The sequence below is a fragment of the Macrobrachium rosenbergii genome, chromosome 45, assembly GCF_040412425.1.
Source record: "Macrobrachium rosenbergii isolate ZJJX-2024 chromosome 45, ASM4041242v1, whole genome shotgun sequence".
In the NCBI taxonomy this organism is placed as follows: Eukaryota; Metazoa; Arthropoda; class Malacostraca; order Decapoda; family Palaemonidae; genus Macrobrachium; species Macrobrachium rosenbergii.
The window spans coordinates 20842015-20861728 of record NC_089785.1 but is presented as its reverse complement, the minus strand read 5'-3'; the positions used below and the strand labels follow the sequence as shown (position 1 = coordinate 20861728).

General features: G+C 40.3%; 1 protein-coding gene across 8 annotated transcripts in view; it reads right to left on the bottom strand.

Moving 5' to 3' along the window:
* Positions 1 to 5848: 5848 nt before the first annotated feature.
* gro (groucho) overlaps positions 5849 to 19714 on the bottom strand; it is a 39695-nt gene continuing 25829 nt past the window's right edge. For 7 of the 8 annotated variants that reach the window (XM_067088649.1, XM_067088644.1, XM_067088646.1 and 4 more), the window contains 5 exons: positions 15653 to 15798; positions 13095 to 13223; positions 8116 to 8201; positions 6851 to 7746; positions 5849 to 6613 (listed from right to left, as the gene is read on the bottom strand). In XM_067088649.1, the coding sequence (XP_066944750.1) occupies positions 6506 to 6613; positions 6851 to 7746; positions 8116 to 8201; positions 13095 to 13223; positions 15653 to 15798 (1365 nt within the window). In that variant the 3' untranslated portion in view covers positions 5849 to 6505. Of the gene's footprint in view, positions 6614 to 6850; positions 7747 to 8115; positions 8202 to 9415; positions 9692 to 13094; positions 13224 to 15652; positions 15799 to 19714 lie in introns of all 8 variants that reach the window. The other variant, XM_067088652.1, reaches the window with a different exon arrangement.

Below are 19714 nucleotides of genomic sequence, written 5' to 3'. Positions count from 1 at the left end.
AATGGAAGAAAGTGAATATGAACGGAGGTACAGCAAAAGTACTGAAAGCAGTTGGAGCTAGGGGGCCGAAGGGACGCTGCAAAGAACTTAAGTAATACCTACAGGTCACAGCATGAGGTGCACTGACGGCACTAGATAGGAAATCACACATACTATTCTTACCTGATAGATTTTTTCCCATTAAAGTTGATAAATGGAATGGAATACAGAATTAAGGCCAAGCGCTCGGCCTAAGAGGTCATTCAGCGCCGAAACGGACATTTGGGAGAATCAGATAAAAGGACTTAAAAAGAAACGACCAAATTCGTCTTCTCATTTTTTTATTGCAAATTTCTTATTGATTACACATTTGTGGTGTTGCACTATCCATCGTGGAGAAAGAGAGACAAGTATTATTTACCATCACACTAACTGTACAATATCTTTAATTATTTTTTTTTTACGTCATTTCATTTTCTCTATTTCATTTTTATTTTGAAGTCTGTCGGTGTGAAAGAACGTGATAAATAAAATAATAATAATAATAATAAAAAGGTCCTGTGCGTGTTGGCAATTTATGTAACTTAAGAAAAATTATTTAAGGACTCATGTGTACATTGATCCCTAAAAACGTACGCATGGTGCTTTTTTTTTTTTTGTTTCCCACACTTAACGAGATCTAAAATGGATGAATGTGAAAGACAGAGTTAATGAAGGAATGGGAGACAGTACGTGTGTGAAGGAAGAAGAGTAATAAGGGGTTAACCTAAGAAAAGTGGAGAATATAAAATCAGGAATTAGTATAGAGTTATTACAAGGACGGTAGCAGGCAGCCATTTTTAAAGACAGGAACGTGTAAAAAAAAAAAAAGTTGGTATAGAAGATATGGCGGTAAACAAAATTTCTTAAAACCACTTCAGGGTACCTTAATATTCCTTAAGGCTGCATTATTACAATTAAAATTACAGCCGCCTTCATAAGTTTTTCATCCGCTCATTCACACAAACGTAAGCCCCTTGCATTTCCTAAGCGAACACTTGTGAGTCCACCATCAACTATCACTTATTTTTTTAAAGGAATGATAGGCCTTAAAATACAAATGTCCGTATCACTCTTAATGCACTACAGTTTTCTCTCTCGTACCAGAAATTCCAAACTAATATAGGCTGGAAATATTTCCGGTCATCACACTAATTGATAACTTTTTACACATTTACTTTGCTCACCGCCATACCTACGGATCATTTGTATAAATTAACCACAATTATCGCCTTAAAAGGACTTTGGTGATCATTAGTAGTAATCGTTTCCACCAATGTTTAAATAAATCAATTAGAAATTTCCCTGGACAAGGTTTGAAAAAGTTCCATAGAACAATACTATAAAACTTTTCGATGCCAATGAAACTTTTCCTCCCAATACACCTATTTTTCTTACGCCATAACTTACAAATTTGAAAGTTTATTGCAGAATTGCTTCCAAGTTATAGAGGTGAATGAACACCGATGCAGTTTTGTATTTATGGAATGCGAGTTTGTCAAGGAGGGGGGGTACTATACTTCGTAAAGTTTTTTTCAAGGGGGGGGGGGTATTTAAACTAGGAAGATCCGAAGCTCACTTCTTAATCTTAATTATTTTTTTCTTTCAGATAATTGTGAAGTTGTCCTGTATAATGGCTCCGCAACCACTTTCACCAAGAGGTCAAGATAGGATATGTTCGATCACACCAAGTAACAGTTTCTAGAGGCCATAAGTCTTAGGCTGACGCCTTTTGCAACAAGAGGAGTTGGACAGCTGTCAAGTTTTCTAACCCTGTTAGGAGACAGGACTTACATCAAGGTCCGAGCTACAAGAGGATGAATTTGGACGCCCCGTTTTTTCAGTGATCATACCAGACCACGCCAAATGAAGAGATTACGGGACGACCAGGTTCTTCTGTGCTAGAGAGCTCTTACACCAAGGGTCGAACTACAGCAGAGGACGAAATTGGACGCCCAGTTTCTTCAGTGATCCTGCCAGACCACATCAAAAGGAGAAGAATATGGCATCAGAAAGGAGTGCAAGGGTAAATTTAGTATCCTGATTGCACAGGGGAGGAGGGAGTACCGAAGACCTACATTCGGAAGTACACACACATTTACTGCCAACAAAATCTGCAGAGAGCCAAACTTGCTGGCGAAGAGTTCTGCTTAAATGGAAGTACGCTGCAAAGAAACTGGATGTCCCACACGGACAGAAGAGCACCCAGACTTCTACGAAGATGTATGGATGAAGGCTCGTTAGGAGAGTGCTCTCCTGAGTTGAGAAACTTAACAGATGCTATTTATTTTTCAGTACAATCAGTTCAGCTGGACTGCACAAGTTCTCTCATTGTATTTGGCCATTATCCTAAACCTCAAGGTCCCTGCAAAATTAAATCTGATTTACAGATTCTTGGCGTTTGATTTTCGGGGCTGTCGTCGTTGTCTCCTGGGTGGAAACAACTAATGCCCCACACATACTGCAGGTGGCGGAACTGGAGCAAATAAAATGTTTTATTTAAACTAACTGCACTCCAATTAAGTATTTAATTTCGCACATGACCTAGCCCAAAAGAAAGGGACATGACAAGGAGTCCAGGCGAAAAGATATGGCACAAAACCGAAAAAACCTCAACAAAGTGCATGTTGTGGAAAGTTTAGTTAAGCATTGTAACTTATGGCGTAAAAGACCAAAGGAAGGGGGGTTTATCCAATTACATGGCTTCAAAACAAAATAATCAGCTGGCCACAATTATTCATAACATGAAACTGTAAAAAAGCCTTCAAAACTAAAAAGTCGTACCAGAACGAGATGACTACCTTTCCTAGTTATGTTGTTTGGTGCACAAGTTATATAAACCAAACTAAAAAAATGTTATACAAACAACCACAAAATCTGTGGGAAATTTAGAAAATACTAGTTAGCTAGATTGGAATGGATTATAGAATTTAGGGTTATGAGGTCAATCTGGGCTGAAAGAGAAATTTGAGAGCAAGGTGGTTTGTGAAAGGTGTACCATTGCATTGTGAAACAACTGTTAGAGACTAAGTTAGGTAGATAGTTTAGCTGGACAATGAAATCCCCCCAAAAATGACAAATTGGGCAATAAAGTTTTACCCAGACAACTTCTCTACTATGCTAGTCAAATGGCAAGAAACAATTATCCTAAGAGGAGGAGATGGGAGATAGATATTCTCCAGTAACATACGCACTTGGAAAAGTCCGTACCTCGGTATAGCAAAATTCTGCAACCTGCTTTTTCAGATTTGATAGGCACTATGGCGTAAGTAAAATGGTTTTCCCTCAATAGATTACATAACATGAATCTCAAAATGGCTTCCCTGTACATTTTCTACAAAATCATTATAATAAATTTGGTTTACACAGTAATTCTCAAAATACATCCTAGGAGACGGAATCCTGCAAGAATTAAAAACAAAGCAAGTCTATTACACTGTTTGAAAAATACTTGTAGCTGCCTTATACATTAAGAAAGAATTGAGAAGGGGTGGGATACGCGAACAGAAATGGAACAAAGGAGTATAAGGTCTGAAAGAGATTGCATTTGATCGTGTTTTATACCCTACACACACACAGCGTCGTAGGCAGTGAAGACAGCAGGTACGCAAGCCAAAATGACCTTACAATTTTTGTTTGTTTGTCCATTTGAAGAACCTTTCACAAACGGTTCACAAGAAGAACCTTTCACAAACGGTTCACAAAAAACGTTCATCTCTAAAATATACTGAGGTAGCAATTGATACAAGGGATCATATCAAGTTTCATTTTAACTTTACCATGGGGTCTTGGAACTGAAAAGGGATCCATATTTTCATCGAAGCACGTAAAACATACATTGGCTACCCAGGAGTTGCGCAATATTCAATTTTCCTCTTTTTTTTCTTTTTACTATTTTTTACTAGATACCCGTTTTGTTTAAAGTATAATACAAGGTCTTCACCATGAAGTTTTCTCTACATTTGCAAAAAAAAAAAAAAAAAAAAAAAACTTTTCACCTCAAAAACAATTAACTGGGAAGGGCAGGTCTTCTTCTCTCCAACACTACTAACAAAAAAAAAACACTTCACAGAATGAATCTCTCCTGGCAAAAGCACACGTTTTTATAGCTGACATAAGTGCACACAACAGCCATATTTACTGTTCTTGACCACTTCTTATTTTTTTTTTATATACCTCCTCCCCGAGACTGATCTTGAAAAGGTTCCAAGGCATCTTCCCCACACACTAAAAATCACAGAACCAGTATTTTACAAAGAGTTGCATTGTACCTTTTTCTCCATTGCTGTGTGGGTAATACGCCACAATACTCACATTTATTTCGTCGACCTGGTACACAGAAAAAAAAACACACACACACACACACACACACACACAATAGCTTCTCACTCTACAGTACAGAATACTGATCTGCAGAACGCTTCAACAATTTACCGGTTTCCGTCCTTATCACCTGCAGAAATGATTTCCAGTACAGACGATAACTCTGAGAAACGATGCGTCCTCGACAATTTTACCAAACAATGCATAGTTAATAAATTTGTTTACGCCTAGGCGTCTTCCAGATGTAAACGAACTTGAAAACATTGGTATATCCACAGGACCAGAAGAAATTCAAGACTTCTGCCTGCTGACAAAGTAACGTTTAAAATTAAACAAAACAAAGACAGTTTCTTGGGGAAACAAATTTCTCTGCCAGAGAGAGAGTGGAAATTGAAAGACCGAAGCACTGATTCATCATCGCGAAGAGAAAAATAATGAGATCACAAACACTTCTTTGTACTTTTTCTATAGACAAGGAGGTAACGTTCGCTAAAGAAAAATACTGTTAAATTGGACCAAAATAGGGCAGCGGCACCTGGGAAATAAAAAAATTCACGGCACTGATAAAAAGAACAGTGACAATTACTGAACAGTAGTAACCTGACAAAAGGGGGGTGGGGGTTTAATTAAATACTGTCTATAGTAACTTGAGTGTTTGGTAATAGGTACATTGGTCATATAAATTACGACTTTCAAAAAAACGAACAAAAGAAGTTAGCTTGAGCAAATGAAATTCACTTAAAAGGGCTGGTAAAATGATCTAAAAACCATGGTAGCTGGGAATGGTATATATATATATATTGAATGGTATATATATATATAATATATAAAACTTTCCAGTTACTGAACACCAAATCCTTCCAGTATATATGAAGTGTACCCGTTGCCAGCAATCGCCAGATGATGATATCGAAATTCGTGTTCCACGAATAAAAAAAAAAAAAACTGACCTTTGGAAGTCTGAAAAAAAAAAAACTTTCTGCTTCTTTTAAACACTTATATTAAGACTTACTTTTTTCTGTTTTGTTTCTCACGTTCCAATCGGAGGTTTATTTTCTCAGCCACGGCCAAGTCAGTCGACCAAATCGTACGAAGTTGGCAACGCGTCTCGTCCCGAACTTGAAACTCCAGCAAACGTCTTCTGGTCTTCAGTTCAAAATCATCTTCAGGTGCGGAATGTACAAACTTTTTTTTTTTTTTTAAGAGTAAAAAAAGTACTCTCATCCCCAAGAAATAATACTTCACTCCAGCAATCCGAAAGGCAACGAATTTAAGGTGAGCAAACGGGGATCCAGAAGTGTATTTAAGTAATAAAACTAAATAAAATAAAAAAAGAGACTGGCTTACCGATGAACCAACGTCAAAATTTTCCATCTTATAAATACGGGGTGGGGGGGGGTAGGGGGAAATGGACCTTTAAACCAGACACAGCATGTGAGAACAAACTTGGACAAAGCAAAAAAAAAAAAAAAAAAATCACAAATAGACGAGAGACTTTTTTTTCAAATCTTGTCATCACTCGAGCTGCTTTGTCACCGAACTCCCAACACAAAGAGGAGGTTTGTCACAACGTATGTCTTGCATATGTGTAAATGTCGCCCGGCACAAATTATATATTCTAATAATGCCATTCACGCTTCACTATTCTTGCTTAAAGCAATGATGAGGGGGAGGTGTGTCTATCACTGTCATTTTCCTGACGAAAGATCACAATTGATTTTTAAATAAGAACATTCAAATGCCCTTTCTTTTTCAAATCCCTTAATAGGCACCTACTGAAAACTCTCTCTCTCTCTCTCTCTCTCTCTCTCACACACACACAAACACACAAACATGGCGTTTTACGTGTTAATGCAAACACATATATTTGGCAGTTTGTCGTCTCACTCTATTGAAAAAAAAAAAAAATTATCACGACACATTTATCTATTCCTTCTTGCTCCTCACTCGTCTTGGCTAATTTCAAGTGCATTCGACTTTCACCTTTGTTCAGTCTACGTCAACTCTCTTGGTTAAACCGACCACAGGCACTGTGGGTGGGAAGTTACAAGCCGGTTAAGATTGGCACTCTCCTGCCAATCTGCCACTTCTTCACTTTGCTTTGATGCGTCCTTTTGACATTGTTCTCGTGTCACTAACACGCGCGCGCTTTTTTTTTTTTTTTTTAATATATGATTTCGTAAACAGTTGCCTTTTTGTCACCAGAACCCGTCACTATGTATTTGTCGTCTGCTGAAACGTCGCAGCTTAAGACGGAAGACGATTCCTTGGACTGAGGAAGAGAAAAAAGGAAATACAATTATTATTATTATTCTGAAGATGAACCCTATTCATATGGAACAAACCCACCAAAGGGGCCCACTACTGACTTTGAAATTCAAGCTTCCAAAGAATATTTGGTGCTCATCAATGTATACACAAAAAAAAAAAAATAAAAAAAAATCAGTAAATTTTAAACAGAACCCAATGTCAAAATAGGTGTGGAATCCTGAAGGCTTCCCTTGCTTACCTGGAATATAGAGGCACCATACGGCGTGCGCCAGGCATTGAGAAGGTTGTCCTTTCCAGTCGAGACGAACCACTTTCCAGCATTGGCGAACCTGAGAGAGAGGACGCAGCTTTCGTGAAGGTGGAGCTGGTACTTGTCCGGCTTGTTGACGTGGAGCACCTCCACGTTGGAGCTCTCCATCCCCACGGCTAACCACTCGCCCGTGGGGCAGTACCCAAGAGAGAAGATCTGGCTGGTGAAGTCGTGCTGTTGCAGCTGCCTTCCCTCCCGAAGGTCCCACGACCTGACGGTGTTGTCGAGGCCCCCCGTCCAGAGTTTGGTCCCGTCAGGGGAGATGTCGATGCAAGAAGCCCCATCGGTATGTCCCTGGAACTGACGCACCAGAGTCTGGTTGTGGAGGTCCCACACCGCGATGTTCCCGTCGCTGCAGCAGCTGAAGCAGACTTTGGAGTCCGGGCTGATGGCCAGGGCGTAGCACGCCGGGGCCGAGGAGATGAGCTCCGCTTTGATTCGGGGCGTGGGCGTGGCCAGGTCCCAGATGCTGAGGGTGGACGCCTCGCCGCCCACGATGAGCGTCCGCATGTCCGGCAGGAGCTTGACGGAGCGGATATAGTTGTCCCGCTGAAGGCAGTCCAGCTGGGAAACTGGGCTCTTCGACCCCGGCTGGCTAATGTCCCAAACTTTGACGCAACCTTTACCCCCGGTGTAGACGTACTTGGTGGGATTGCTGATGGTGACGGCGCAGACCACCTCCCCGTGGTGTAAGGTGTTGATCTGGCGGGCGTGTCGCGGGATGCCCGGGGCTAATAGGGCGTCGGAGGGGAAGGGCACCGGGGCCAACTGACCTTCTCCATTTACGTGGAAGCTATAAGCCCTAGAAAAAGGCATAAAAGAAACTGCTTTCAGTTTTAAATATTATTAGCGATCGAATTTGTGTATTTGATTAAATTTCATGCATTGAGAGTCCTTCTTTGCTGCGTCAAAACCATTACAAAATGTAAAATTTAGTAGGGAAAAATGTTCACACTTTGGGAACATTTCTTTATCACAATGACAAATTCATTACTAGAGAAGCCCAATGGAGAAGTTTAGCATGACGCTATTCATACCACAATTATTAAACCAAAGCGATTGATTTGACAGTACTGATAAGGTGCATTGGCCAAAAAGAGTCGAGAACCACTGATCAGGGCAATAGAAATTCTGACAGCACCGAATGACTGACACTTGCAAAGGACTGCCCTACAGGTCAAGTTGAAACTTACGGTTTTCCAGCCGAGCCGTTCGTGGGTATTCCATTGGAAGCCAACGGCGGTGCCCTGACGGCTGCGTGAGGGTCATACCCAGAGACCTGGAATTCAAAACAAAAGACAAAAAATAAACAATACGCAAATTTGCGACATAATTAACAGGAAATCTTTGGTTGTTTAAGCAAAACTAAATACAAAACACGAAACATTTGCGCTACAGAGACTCAAACCACAGGCAAAATAAAAATAAAAAAACAGTCCAAAAAGCATTGGCAAGTGAGGAAAGTATTTATATAATATATATATGCATGCTTAGTGCACCTCATGTAAGAATAAGCGATTGTGCATTTATACAAAAGCCTTGGGTGAGAAATGCATCAGGGAGGATTTAGGAGAACACAAATAGGAAGAACAACGATTTGAGGATTAAGAGGAAAGAAAAACAACAAAGGCAATGTCCGATAACTAATTTTTCTTGCAATGACCGAGAAATGCATTTTTCTGATCTTCCAAATCTTTTTTTTCTGAGGCCATACGTCTTGTCTCTGTAATTTCCAGTTTCTGACTTTACCTAATGAAGAAGGTACAAGACCCTTTAACTTCTGTACATACCAATGTCCACATGAAGAGCAAAAGATTCAAACTCTCTCTCTCTCTCTCTCTCTCTCTCTCTCTCTCTCTCTCTCTCTCTCTCTCTCTCTCTCTCTCTCTCTCTCAGAAAATTACACCACATTCCAAGTAAATAACACACAACTTCACATACACAAGACAGGCCTTGGTACAAGACTATGAAGTCTTCCTCTAAGACATAGTTGCAAATTGTTCCTTTGCAAAAGAATACTACTTTGCAAAAGAGTATTTTTCGGGCTACAAAGGAAAGGAATTTCGCAGAGGAGGGAAAATACTCGGCAACCTTCACCTTGGTACAATGTGGCAGATGAAAATAAAATGATTATGATCAAATGAAAAAAAAATGAGAAAATGGGGGTGAGACGGAGCTGAAAATCAGTTGAGAAAGTACTCGAGAACAAGGAAATCTAGAGAGTGAGAGAGAGAGAGATTTCGTATATTGCAGAAAAAGCTATAGAGAAACCTGATGTGAGAGAGAGAGAGAGAATACAGAAATTCTTGAGAGAGAGAGAAAGAGAATACAGAAATTCTTGAGAGAGAGAGAATACAGAAATTCTTGAGAGAGAGAGAGAGAGAGAGATTCTTGAGAGCCTGATGAAGAGAGAGAGAGAGAGATTGAGAGAGAGAGAGAGAGAGAGAGAGAGAGAGAGAGAGAGAGAGAGAGAGAGAGAGAGAGAGAACTTACCGGAGGGCGAAGGTAGTTGTTAGGGTGTCCAGGGGGAAAAGCACCAGAGGGCGGGAGTTCAGGTCTGGGCGGGCCTGGGATCAGGTCAGGTCTGGGCGGGCCCCCAGCACCTGGGGGCAGGTAAGGGGAGGAGGGAAAGTGAGGGGATGGGCCGGCAGCCCCCCCTGGGGGGGGAGGGGCGCCCGGGGGCTTCACACCGGAGGAACCAGGGGGCGCCGCCGTGGGACCCACACCCCCTGAAGAAGACTTGGACGTGGGTGTGGATCGAGGATCGGTCTGTAAAACACAAAACAAAAACAAAAACAAAAAAACAAAATGAGGTGGGTGGATTTCACAACACGAGGCAACAACAACAACAACAACAACACTACTACAACAACAACAATAACAACAACAACAAACTACAATGAAAACACACACACACACACACAAACACACACTAGATTCGTAGAAGCTTCCACATAAAAAGGGATTTTTTTTGGCATAAATTAGGCAGCCATACCCTCTTACCCAGGTAAGGTTCCCTATTCTGTAAATCGCGCCTTGTACCCAGGTAGATGCCCTATTTATTTCTGTAAAGAATTTTCTTGCCCGTGTACCCAGGTAAGATGCCCAAATACTTCTGTAAATAGTGCCACTTGTACCCAAGTAAGATGCCCTATTTATTTCTGTAAAGAATTTTCTTGCCCCTGTACCCAGGTAAGATGCCATATTCTTTCTGTAAATGAATGCCCACAGGCATACCCTCGTACCCAGGTAAGAATCTCTATTTCTGCTAACCTCGTACCACGGTAAGACCTCTATTATTTCTGTTACGAATGCCTACAAGCATACCCTCGTACCCAGGTAAAATACCCTATTATTTCAGTAATGAATGTCCACAGGCATACCCTCGTACCCAAGTAAAATGTCCTATTATATCCATAACGAATGCCCACAGGCATACCCTCGTACCCAGGTAAGATCTCTATTATTTCTGTAACGAATGTTCATAGGCATACCCTCATACCCACGTAAGATGCCCTATTATTTCTGTAACGAATGTCCAAAGGCATGCCCTCGTACCCAAGTAAGATGCCCTATTATTTCTGTAATTAATGCCCTCAGGCATACCCGGTACCCAGTGTAAGATGCCCTATTATTTCTACAATGAATGCCCACAGGCATACCCTCGCACCCAGACAAGATGTTCTATTTCTGTTACGAATTCCCACAGGCACACCCTCGTACCCAGGTAAGATGCCCCTATTATTTCTGTTACGAATGCCCACAGGCATATCCTAGTACCAAAGTAAGATGCCCCATTATTTCTGTAAAGAATGCCCACAGGCATACCCTTGTACCCAGGTAAGATGCCCTATTATTTCTGTAGAGAATGCCCACACGCATACCCTCGTACCCAGGTAGGATGTCCTATTATTTCTGTAATGAATGCCCACAGGCATACCCTCGTACCCAGGTAGGATGCCCTATTAATTCTGTAATGCATGCCCACAGCCAATAGCCATATCTTGTACCAAGGTAAGATGCCCTATTATTTCTGTAATGGATGCCCAAGGCTACATTCTTGTACCCAGGTAGGATGCCCTATTATTTTTGTAACGAATGCCCACAGGCATACCCTCGTACCCAGGTAAGACGCCCTATTATTTCTGTAATGAACGCCCACAGCCATATCTTGTACCAAGGTAAGCTGCCCTATCATTTCTGTAACGAGTGCCCATAGCTAAACAGAACTTATATTACACTTACACCCAATAAATAAACTAAATTGTAATTCGAGAAAGACCATTCACGACAAAAATAAATAAAATAAATAAAAATACAATAAAGGCTACAACACCTAACATTGGGGGGAGGGGGTAATCTAGCTTCCATTATAATCTAAAATAGTTTCAATAATTTTCCTGTTGTTATAACCATCTCGGACGTGCTTCCTCGAAAACATTTAAGTAGCATGTTTGTACAAACATCCTGCTGCTGCTTTCACAGCGAACTTGTGGCAATTCTACCCTGTATATCACTAAGCTAAAATGGTAGAATTCCTTGACGTATATTCTTCGTGTCAAATTATGCCTCGCTTACTTTGCATTCCGCACGCACGCAAAGCACGCAAGCACGGTTCACGGACGGGTAAGCAATTCCTGGTTTACACACACACACACACACACAGAAACACACACACACACGCACACAAAAAGGTGCTGAAATCTAACAAGGAGTGAAAACACAGCGTAACACTTATGTAGGTATGACCAGCGGACACTCATTCCATTTCACTTCATCTATAGACGTTTCGGGGGTGTCATTCTCATTGGTAAAACACTTAGTATGAAGTTACAACACTACGGGGGTGAAATAAAATGAAAAAAAATAAATAAAAAAATAAACAATTAGAAAACGGCTTCTTAAAAGAAGAAACAACAAATGTTGGGACTGGGGATAATTCTTGCTGCACACAAACATTGAAAAAAATGAGTGGAAAAAAAAAAATAATAATAACAGGTTAACAGGAAGTTTGTGTCTGCGCGCGTGTGATGAAAGGCAGAGGCGTCATGGAATGATGAAAAGCAAAATAAAAAAATATTGATAAAAGACATGAATGAAAACAATACCAAGCACATAGAGGTAGTCCCACTTTCAAGAAACGAGAGAGAGAGAGAGAGAGAGAGAGAGAGAGAGAGAGAGAGAGAGAGAGAGAGAGAGAGAGAGAGAGAGAGCAAAAGCACATGCATTGAAAGAAGATTAATCATTTTTATTCTGGAGAGAGAAAGAGTGAGAGAGAGAGAGAGGCGCATTTTAAGCAGTTACTGGTTAATTCTTTGCCCAATTGAACCATTCATAAACCCAATGCATAAAACTGTTAAAACTATTAGAATCTTAAAATAGAAAAGAATTCAATAACAAAAAGCGCGACCAGTTAAAACTATATTAATATCCCAAAAGTCTATATATATAAGTATCTAGTTAATATTTACTGAATAAAACTCAGTTATCTAATTCAACCACCCTCTAATTATTAAACTACCGGTAGACTATTGACTATGACGACTTAAAACAATAAAATGGCAAACATGTCAACCAGGATAAAGGAGGGAGATAGGAGAAGAGGTGTAAAATGTTGGTAGAAGTAGCGGAAAGGAAGAGATAAATGGAAAGCCTATTAAAAAAAAAAACACGAAACTGAGAAACAGAAAGAAATAGAAAACAAGAAACTGGCAGAGAATAAGAGTAAAAGAAGTGAGAAACGGAAAGAACATAGATAATAGAAAACTGAGAAACAGGAAGAAATAGAAGACTGAAAACCAACAAAGAGAATTTTCAGAGAAAGGAGAATGAAAAAAGGAGGTAGAAGTAGAGTAAAAGAAAGGAGAAGAAAGAACGTAGACAAGCGGAATCTGAGAAATAGAAAACTTGTCAAGAGAATTTTCAAAAAGTACAGAAAGCAGAGTACAAGAGAGAAATGGATAGCAGATAGCAAACAGGAACTGAGAAAGAGAAAGCACGAAGAAAAACATAAAAACTCCAGAGAATTTTCAAAGAGAGGAGAAAGTACAGAGGTCCTGATTGTGATTCTATCCCCCTTGTGAAAATCTTCCTTGAGTTAACACAACCACTTAACTTTGTTCTTTTTTTTTTTTTATATTTTCCCCAAAAGCTGGCCCCCTCCGAGTATTACCTTTTCGTGCTTGAGCTGAGGAGTCGACCTGGAGGAGGAGGACTGTGAGGGAGGCCTGTCCGACTTCTTCTCCCCGTTTTCTCTGACGTCCCTGTGGTCGCCGTTGGCCTGGGGTGGCGTGTTGGCGTCCTGCAAGGGGAGGGTGACGGAACGGAAAGGGTTAATCAAAATGTTGTTGAAATTTCGGGAGTCCTTATTTAGTCTATCTCCCTAAAATTAAATTTAAACAAATTTAAAAGCTGAGAAAAATATTAGCCGCCGTTGGCCTGGGGTGGCGTGTTGGCGTCCTGCAAGGAGAGGGGTGGGTTGTGAGCTGTGTTGGTCTGCTCAACTTAAATAATATTCAAACATATTCAGAGATAAAAAATAACAATAGGAACGGAAAGGGTTAATCAGTTAAAAATGTTGTTGAAATATCAAGAGTCCTGTGTTGGTCTATTTTACTAAAATTAATTTTAAACAACTTTTGATATAAAAATAATAATAACAGACCTTTTCAACCTTGAATTAAAACGGTAGGTTTGCTTAATGTATAACTGAAATATGAGAATTCCTTTTGTTGGTCAGCTTGCCTACAATTAAATTTAAACAAATTTAAAGACAGAAAAAATATTAGCAGACCTTTTTAACCATGTCATGAACTTGACGGATTATGAGTCCCTTTGTTGGCCTACTTGCCTATAATTAAATTTAAATGACTTTTGATTGAAAAATAAGTCTTAACCTTGACATAAAAAGGTAGGTTTAATTAATGTATTACATTTCAACAACTTTAAAAATTAAAATAATAATAGCAGACCGTTTTACCCTTGACATCAAACGGTAAGTTTCATCAATAGAATATTAAAATATTATGACCCCTTTGATGTATAATTAAAATGTTGGGATTCCTACAGTTAGTCTATAGCCTAAAATTAAATCTAAACAACTTTGAAGATAAAATCAAAAATAGCAGACACAATTTAAAATGCTAGGATCCATTCTGTTCGTCTACTACCCTAAAATTAAATTTACTTCACAGATAAAAAAATATATATATATATATAGAGAGAGAGAGAGAGAGAGAGAGAGAGAGAGAGAGAGAGAGAAAGAGACCTTTCAACCCTTGCTATTTTATCTTTTAGAGACTAGATCTCAACCTCAAGACCAAACAACTGCAAAATATTTAACGCAGCCAATCCCCGCTAATTGACAGACAGATCTATCTATTCAAACTAAATTCCTTCAGCTCCCACTAAACTAGACTTTAAATTCTGTTCTACCGGATTAGATTGCATCTTCAGAAGAATCTGATCCCGAGACAACTTGGACAATGAACAATGCTTATGTTTAAGCTTAAAACTTTGAGGAAAATGGACCTGATTTTTGTTTGTTTGTTTGTTTTTTTGTTGTTGTTGGAGGAGCTGCAGTCGGAATATTAAGTAAGGATTACATCATAACTAATAAGTTTGTATTTTAGCTATTAATAAGTAAAAATTACATCAAAATCATTTTATATTGCTAAGAAGTGAAGATGACATCAAAATCATTTTATACTACTAATAAGTAAGGATTACATCAAACGCATTTTATAATACTAATAAGTAAAGATTACATCAAACGCATTTTATAATACTAATAAGTAAAGATTACATCAAACGCATTTTTTACATGATGAATAAGTAAGAATTACATCAAACGCATCTTATACCTAGAAAGGATTACGTTAAGTTGTCGTAACGTATTCTTGCTATAAAAAAAAAACACGAACGACGAAATTACCAAAAGGACAAAATATATATATATATATATATATCTGTGAAACATTTTCTCGAGAGAGAGAGAGAGAGAGAGAGAGAGAGAGAGAGAGAGAGAGAGAGAGAGAGAGAGAGAGAGAGAGAGAGAAATGACCAAACACCATAATCACGAGTCATTTGATCCCGTGTTCAGCGCTTGTTAGTTGCAATCACCATAAATCCCTGGGTCAGATAACAACTGTTGCAATGCACCAACGAAGTTGAAACATGCCAAGTACAGAGCTAATGCCGCCAATTACCCAGTTAGTTACGGTTTTTGTCCGCGATGACACGAAAGCGCAGGCGCGCAAGCACGCACGCAGAACGTACATACGCATAAAGCGCATTATATTCTTCGGAGTGGGGGGAAGAGGAAGGAAGGAGGAGGGAGGAGGGGAGAAGAGAAAGCAGAGATAGGAGATGGGCAAGGAAGATGGAGAGGGAGAAAGAGGAGGAGGGAGCAGAAGAAGGGAGCGAGGAAGGGAGATGGAGTGGATGAAGGGAGAGGAAAAAGGGGGAGGATGAAGGGAGAGGAAAAAGGAGGAGGGTGAAGGGAGAGGAAAAAGGGGAGGGTGAAGGGAGAGGGAAAATGGGGAGGGGAAAAGAGGGAGATGAAAAGGGGGAGGGAGAAGGGAGATGAAAAGGTAGAGGGGAGGGAAATAAGGGAGAGGGGGGGAAAACAGAAAGGGAGAGGAGGAAGAGGGAGAACGGACAAGAAGGAGAACGGACAGGAGGGAAGGGGAGCGGAGGGGAGGGGGTAAAAAAAAAAAAAAAGCGACCCACCTCATTGGCGACGTCGACGACCAGGTCCTGGTCGCTCTTCTCGCCCTCGGAGTCGTGCCCTTTGTCCTCCTTGCGTCTCTTGGCGTCGTGGTCGTCGGGCGTCCGCGACCTGGGCCTGTATTTTTCGCCGGGGACGTGCTGTTCCGCTGCAGGAGAGAGAGAGAAACAACAAAAATTAATTATCACAACCAGGAGAAGAGCAACAACAAATATGAATAAAAACGAGAGAGAGAGAGAGAGAGAGAGAGAGAGAAGAAAAAAATTAAATAAAACAACCACAAGAGAAACAACTAATGAATTAAAACACAGAAGAGAAACAACAAATGAAGAATAAAGACAAGAGAGAGAGAGAGAAACAACAAAAATGAATAAAAACAAACAGGAGTAGAGAGAGAGATAGAGAAAGACAGCAGCATAAAAAAATTAACTAGAAAAAGGAGAGAGAGAGAGAGAGAGAGACAGCAGAGAGAGAGAAAATTAAGAGACAAGAGAGAGAGAGAGAGAGAGAGTGTCAAGTTAATAAAATCTACAATGGTAAATAACCTTTACTTTCACATCAATTAACAACAGCACTAAATTATAATTAACAAAATCTTTAACGCAATAGTATTATATACATTTGTTTTTACTAAGTAATCACCACTATCAATATGTAACTAACGATACCAATGGGAATCAATAGAAAACTCTTTAAACACATCAACAACAGCTTATTAACATACATCATCATCAAGAGGAATTGTAAATGGAAAACAACCCTTCACCACAACATCAAACAACAGCAGATTCGTCAACAACCGCAAATGGAAGGTAAAAAAAAAAAACTTGGAAATTATATTTGAAAACAAGACTACTTTCCCGCGGAGAGGCCCAGAAAAACTCAAGGCCCGGCAAGACGGCAACACGACACCATTAACCAATAAAACGTAAAAATAAAACGAGTAAAAAAAAATAAAACAAGAGGCCGCCCGACTTGATAAACGAAGCAGTAGATTATTAAATAAAAAGGGGGTCACAAAACCCACATGTATTCACAAAACTCACGCAAACCACCGCAGCACTTTGAAGTCCATCACGCAACATTCGGCAAACAAAAGGAATATTTCTCAATAAGTCTTCTTCTTACTTAAAAAATATCCTGACATCAGAACATCAGTCTTGGGGGAATAGACATAATGTTCGTGGGTTATTTGTTTAATACACAAAATATTCGCGGGTTTGTTTATTTATAGTGATAAGCCTTGGAAATATCCTGACATCAGAATATCAGTCTTGGGGGAATATACATAATGTTCGTGGGTTATTTGTTTAATATACAAAATATTCCGGGGTTTGTTTATTTATAGTGATAATTCCTACTGGGATCGAGGTCACATCTTAACCACATTGCTTAAGGAAACGAGAACCTTTGTACTTAAAAAATTTCTTAAGCATTTGTTCATATATTAACTTTTAATTCAAATACACAATAACTTTTTGTCTCTGAAGTTCAATTGTAAAACCTTTTTAACAGATGCCAAACATAAACACGCTTAAATAAACATGTTTTAAACAAACAAGATAAGGAGTAAGACCAGTGACAATTGTTTTCCAAGTAAGATTGATTGTTATCTTTGTCTAGAGAGGGATTACGTACACAATCACAATTACTGTTTTTCAGTAAAAGGGATTGTAACAAGATCAAACAGAGAGAGAGAGAGAGAGAGAGAGAGAGAGAGAGAGAGAGAGAGAGAGGTAATATTTATCTTTAACGTTTGTAAATACAGTCATACTTTTCCTTCATGAAGTTGACCAATTACATAAAGAATGCAAACGAGCGCGTCTCACAAGTCACTGATTAGAAAGTGCGACGGTGTGACTACACACACACACACACACACACACACACACACACACACACACACACACACACACACATTCCAATCACTAAACAACCTCATTCTAAGCACTCGTATGGTCAATTTCCCCTCCTCCTCCCCACCCCTTCTTCCCCAATACATCCACTTCAAGGCCTCTCGATTAAACAATCTCAGGAATACAGATCGGATTCCCCCTCTAACGCCAGTTGAATGATTCTCTCTCTCTCTCTCTCTCTCTCTCTCTCTTCCCCTCACCAAAGATCATATGGCAGCAGGACCTTAATCAATTGTTATGCTTATTACCATTTATTGAATTACTTTCCCTCCCTCTCCTCCCCTCGCCTCTTGCCTCTTTGCCTGACATTTAAACGCTTTTGTGGATCTGTGCGAATTGATATTTGGCGCGCGAGCGCGCGCGGCCATATGTGCGTGTGTGTACTTGTTCTGTGTATATATTGGTAGGAGGATTTTTCTCCATTAATCTCTAAATAAAAGGCATAAAAGGTTCCCTCAATGCAACTGCGGTTCAACATGCATACCTTTTTCTCCAGAGAGAGAGAGAGAGAGAGAGAGAGAGAGAGAGAGAGAGAGAGAGAGAGAGAGAGAGAGAGCCAACCAACTGCTCTGCTCACCATACATCACTAAAGAACACCCAACAACAACAACGACGCCACATAAAATAGACTATCAATAAAAACTCCTTCCAATGATAAACGATATGTAAAGAGGGGGAGAGACTTGACGCACGGGGAGAGAGAGAGAGAGAGAGAGAGAGAGAGAGAGAGAGAGAGAGAGAGAGAGAGAGAGAGAGAGAGAGAGAGAGAGAGAATGAAATTTATTAGCGAGCCCATAGAAAGAGGGACCTACCGACCGATGAAAAAGAGGAACGAGAGAGAGAGAGAGAGAGAGAGAGAGAGAGAGAGAGAGAGAGAGAGAGAGAGAGAGAGATGATTCGTATTATTCCCCTCATCCGGACTAGCTAAACTCCCTTTCTCGCCCCTCTACCACTAATTATTCATACCGGACTTAATGGTACCGGACATCAGCGAGGGGGAGACAGAATCCGCGAATCAAAAGGGGATATGAAAGGGCATAACACTTACTTTTATCTCTCTCTCTCTCTCTTTCCCTGTTCCCCTAACTGTAACATTCCCCTCTTCATGGATACACCAGTGGCCGTTGTTTGAGAGAGAGAGAGAGAGAGAGAGAGAGAGAGAGAGAGAGAGAGAGAGAGAGAGAGTGTTATACACCTTGTTCCAGAGTTTTGTGTGATTTTAATTTTACTTTTTTTCAACAACTGGTCCTTTAGATCGTTACAGTTTGGAAAGAGAGAGAGAGAAGAGAGAGAGAGAGAGAGAGAGAGAGAGAGAGAGAGAGAGAGAGAGAGAGAGATTTGGTAAGCTGAACACTAAACAATATTGCTAGTTAATGAAAGAATATTTTGTAAGCTGAAACACTACACATGATTGCAAGATTTCATCTCTCTCTCTCTCTCTCTCTCTCTCTCTCTCTCTCTCTCTCTCTCTCTCTCTCTCTCGATTGACATAAGCACGAACTTTCATAACCATTCTTTATGGCCAAGACTTTTTTTTTAATATCAACACATGTGACCCATTGAACTCCCCCAAAAATCAAAGAGGGGACAAGGACGGCTATGTTGAGAGAGAGAGAGAGAGAGAGAGAGAGAGAGAGAGAGAGAGAGAGAGAGAGAGAGTCTGCCCCTTCCCCTACCCCAAGGGGTGGATAAGGGGACTTATATTACCCTCATTTCATCCCCCTTTCGTTCTAAATTTTCCTCCCAACAGAAGTCGTCCCATTAAGCCATTCGATCCACCCCTCACCCCCATTAACCTACCTCTCCCTCCCTCTCTCTCTCTCTCCCCTTTTCCTCCCCTATTTCCGCTCCCCTCTTCCGACAACCACTCCCCTCCCCTCTCTCTCTCTCCATCCATATGTTCCCCGGGATACGAGGGGGACCAAAAAGGCAGACGAAATCTGCGCGCCGTCGCTACACACACACACACACCCCCTCGAATGCTAATTTGCGTCCTATTATCCTGTGCCATTAGGGACGCACGCTATCCTATTTCTATTTTAATCTGCAGTCCGGTCATTACTCTCTCTCTCTCTCTCTCCCTGTGTCCTCATTACCATATACAGTTGCGTCGCCAGTCCTTGATCTCAAGTCAATCAATCAACGCCG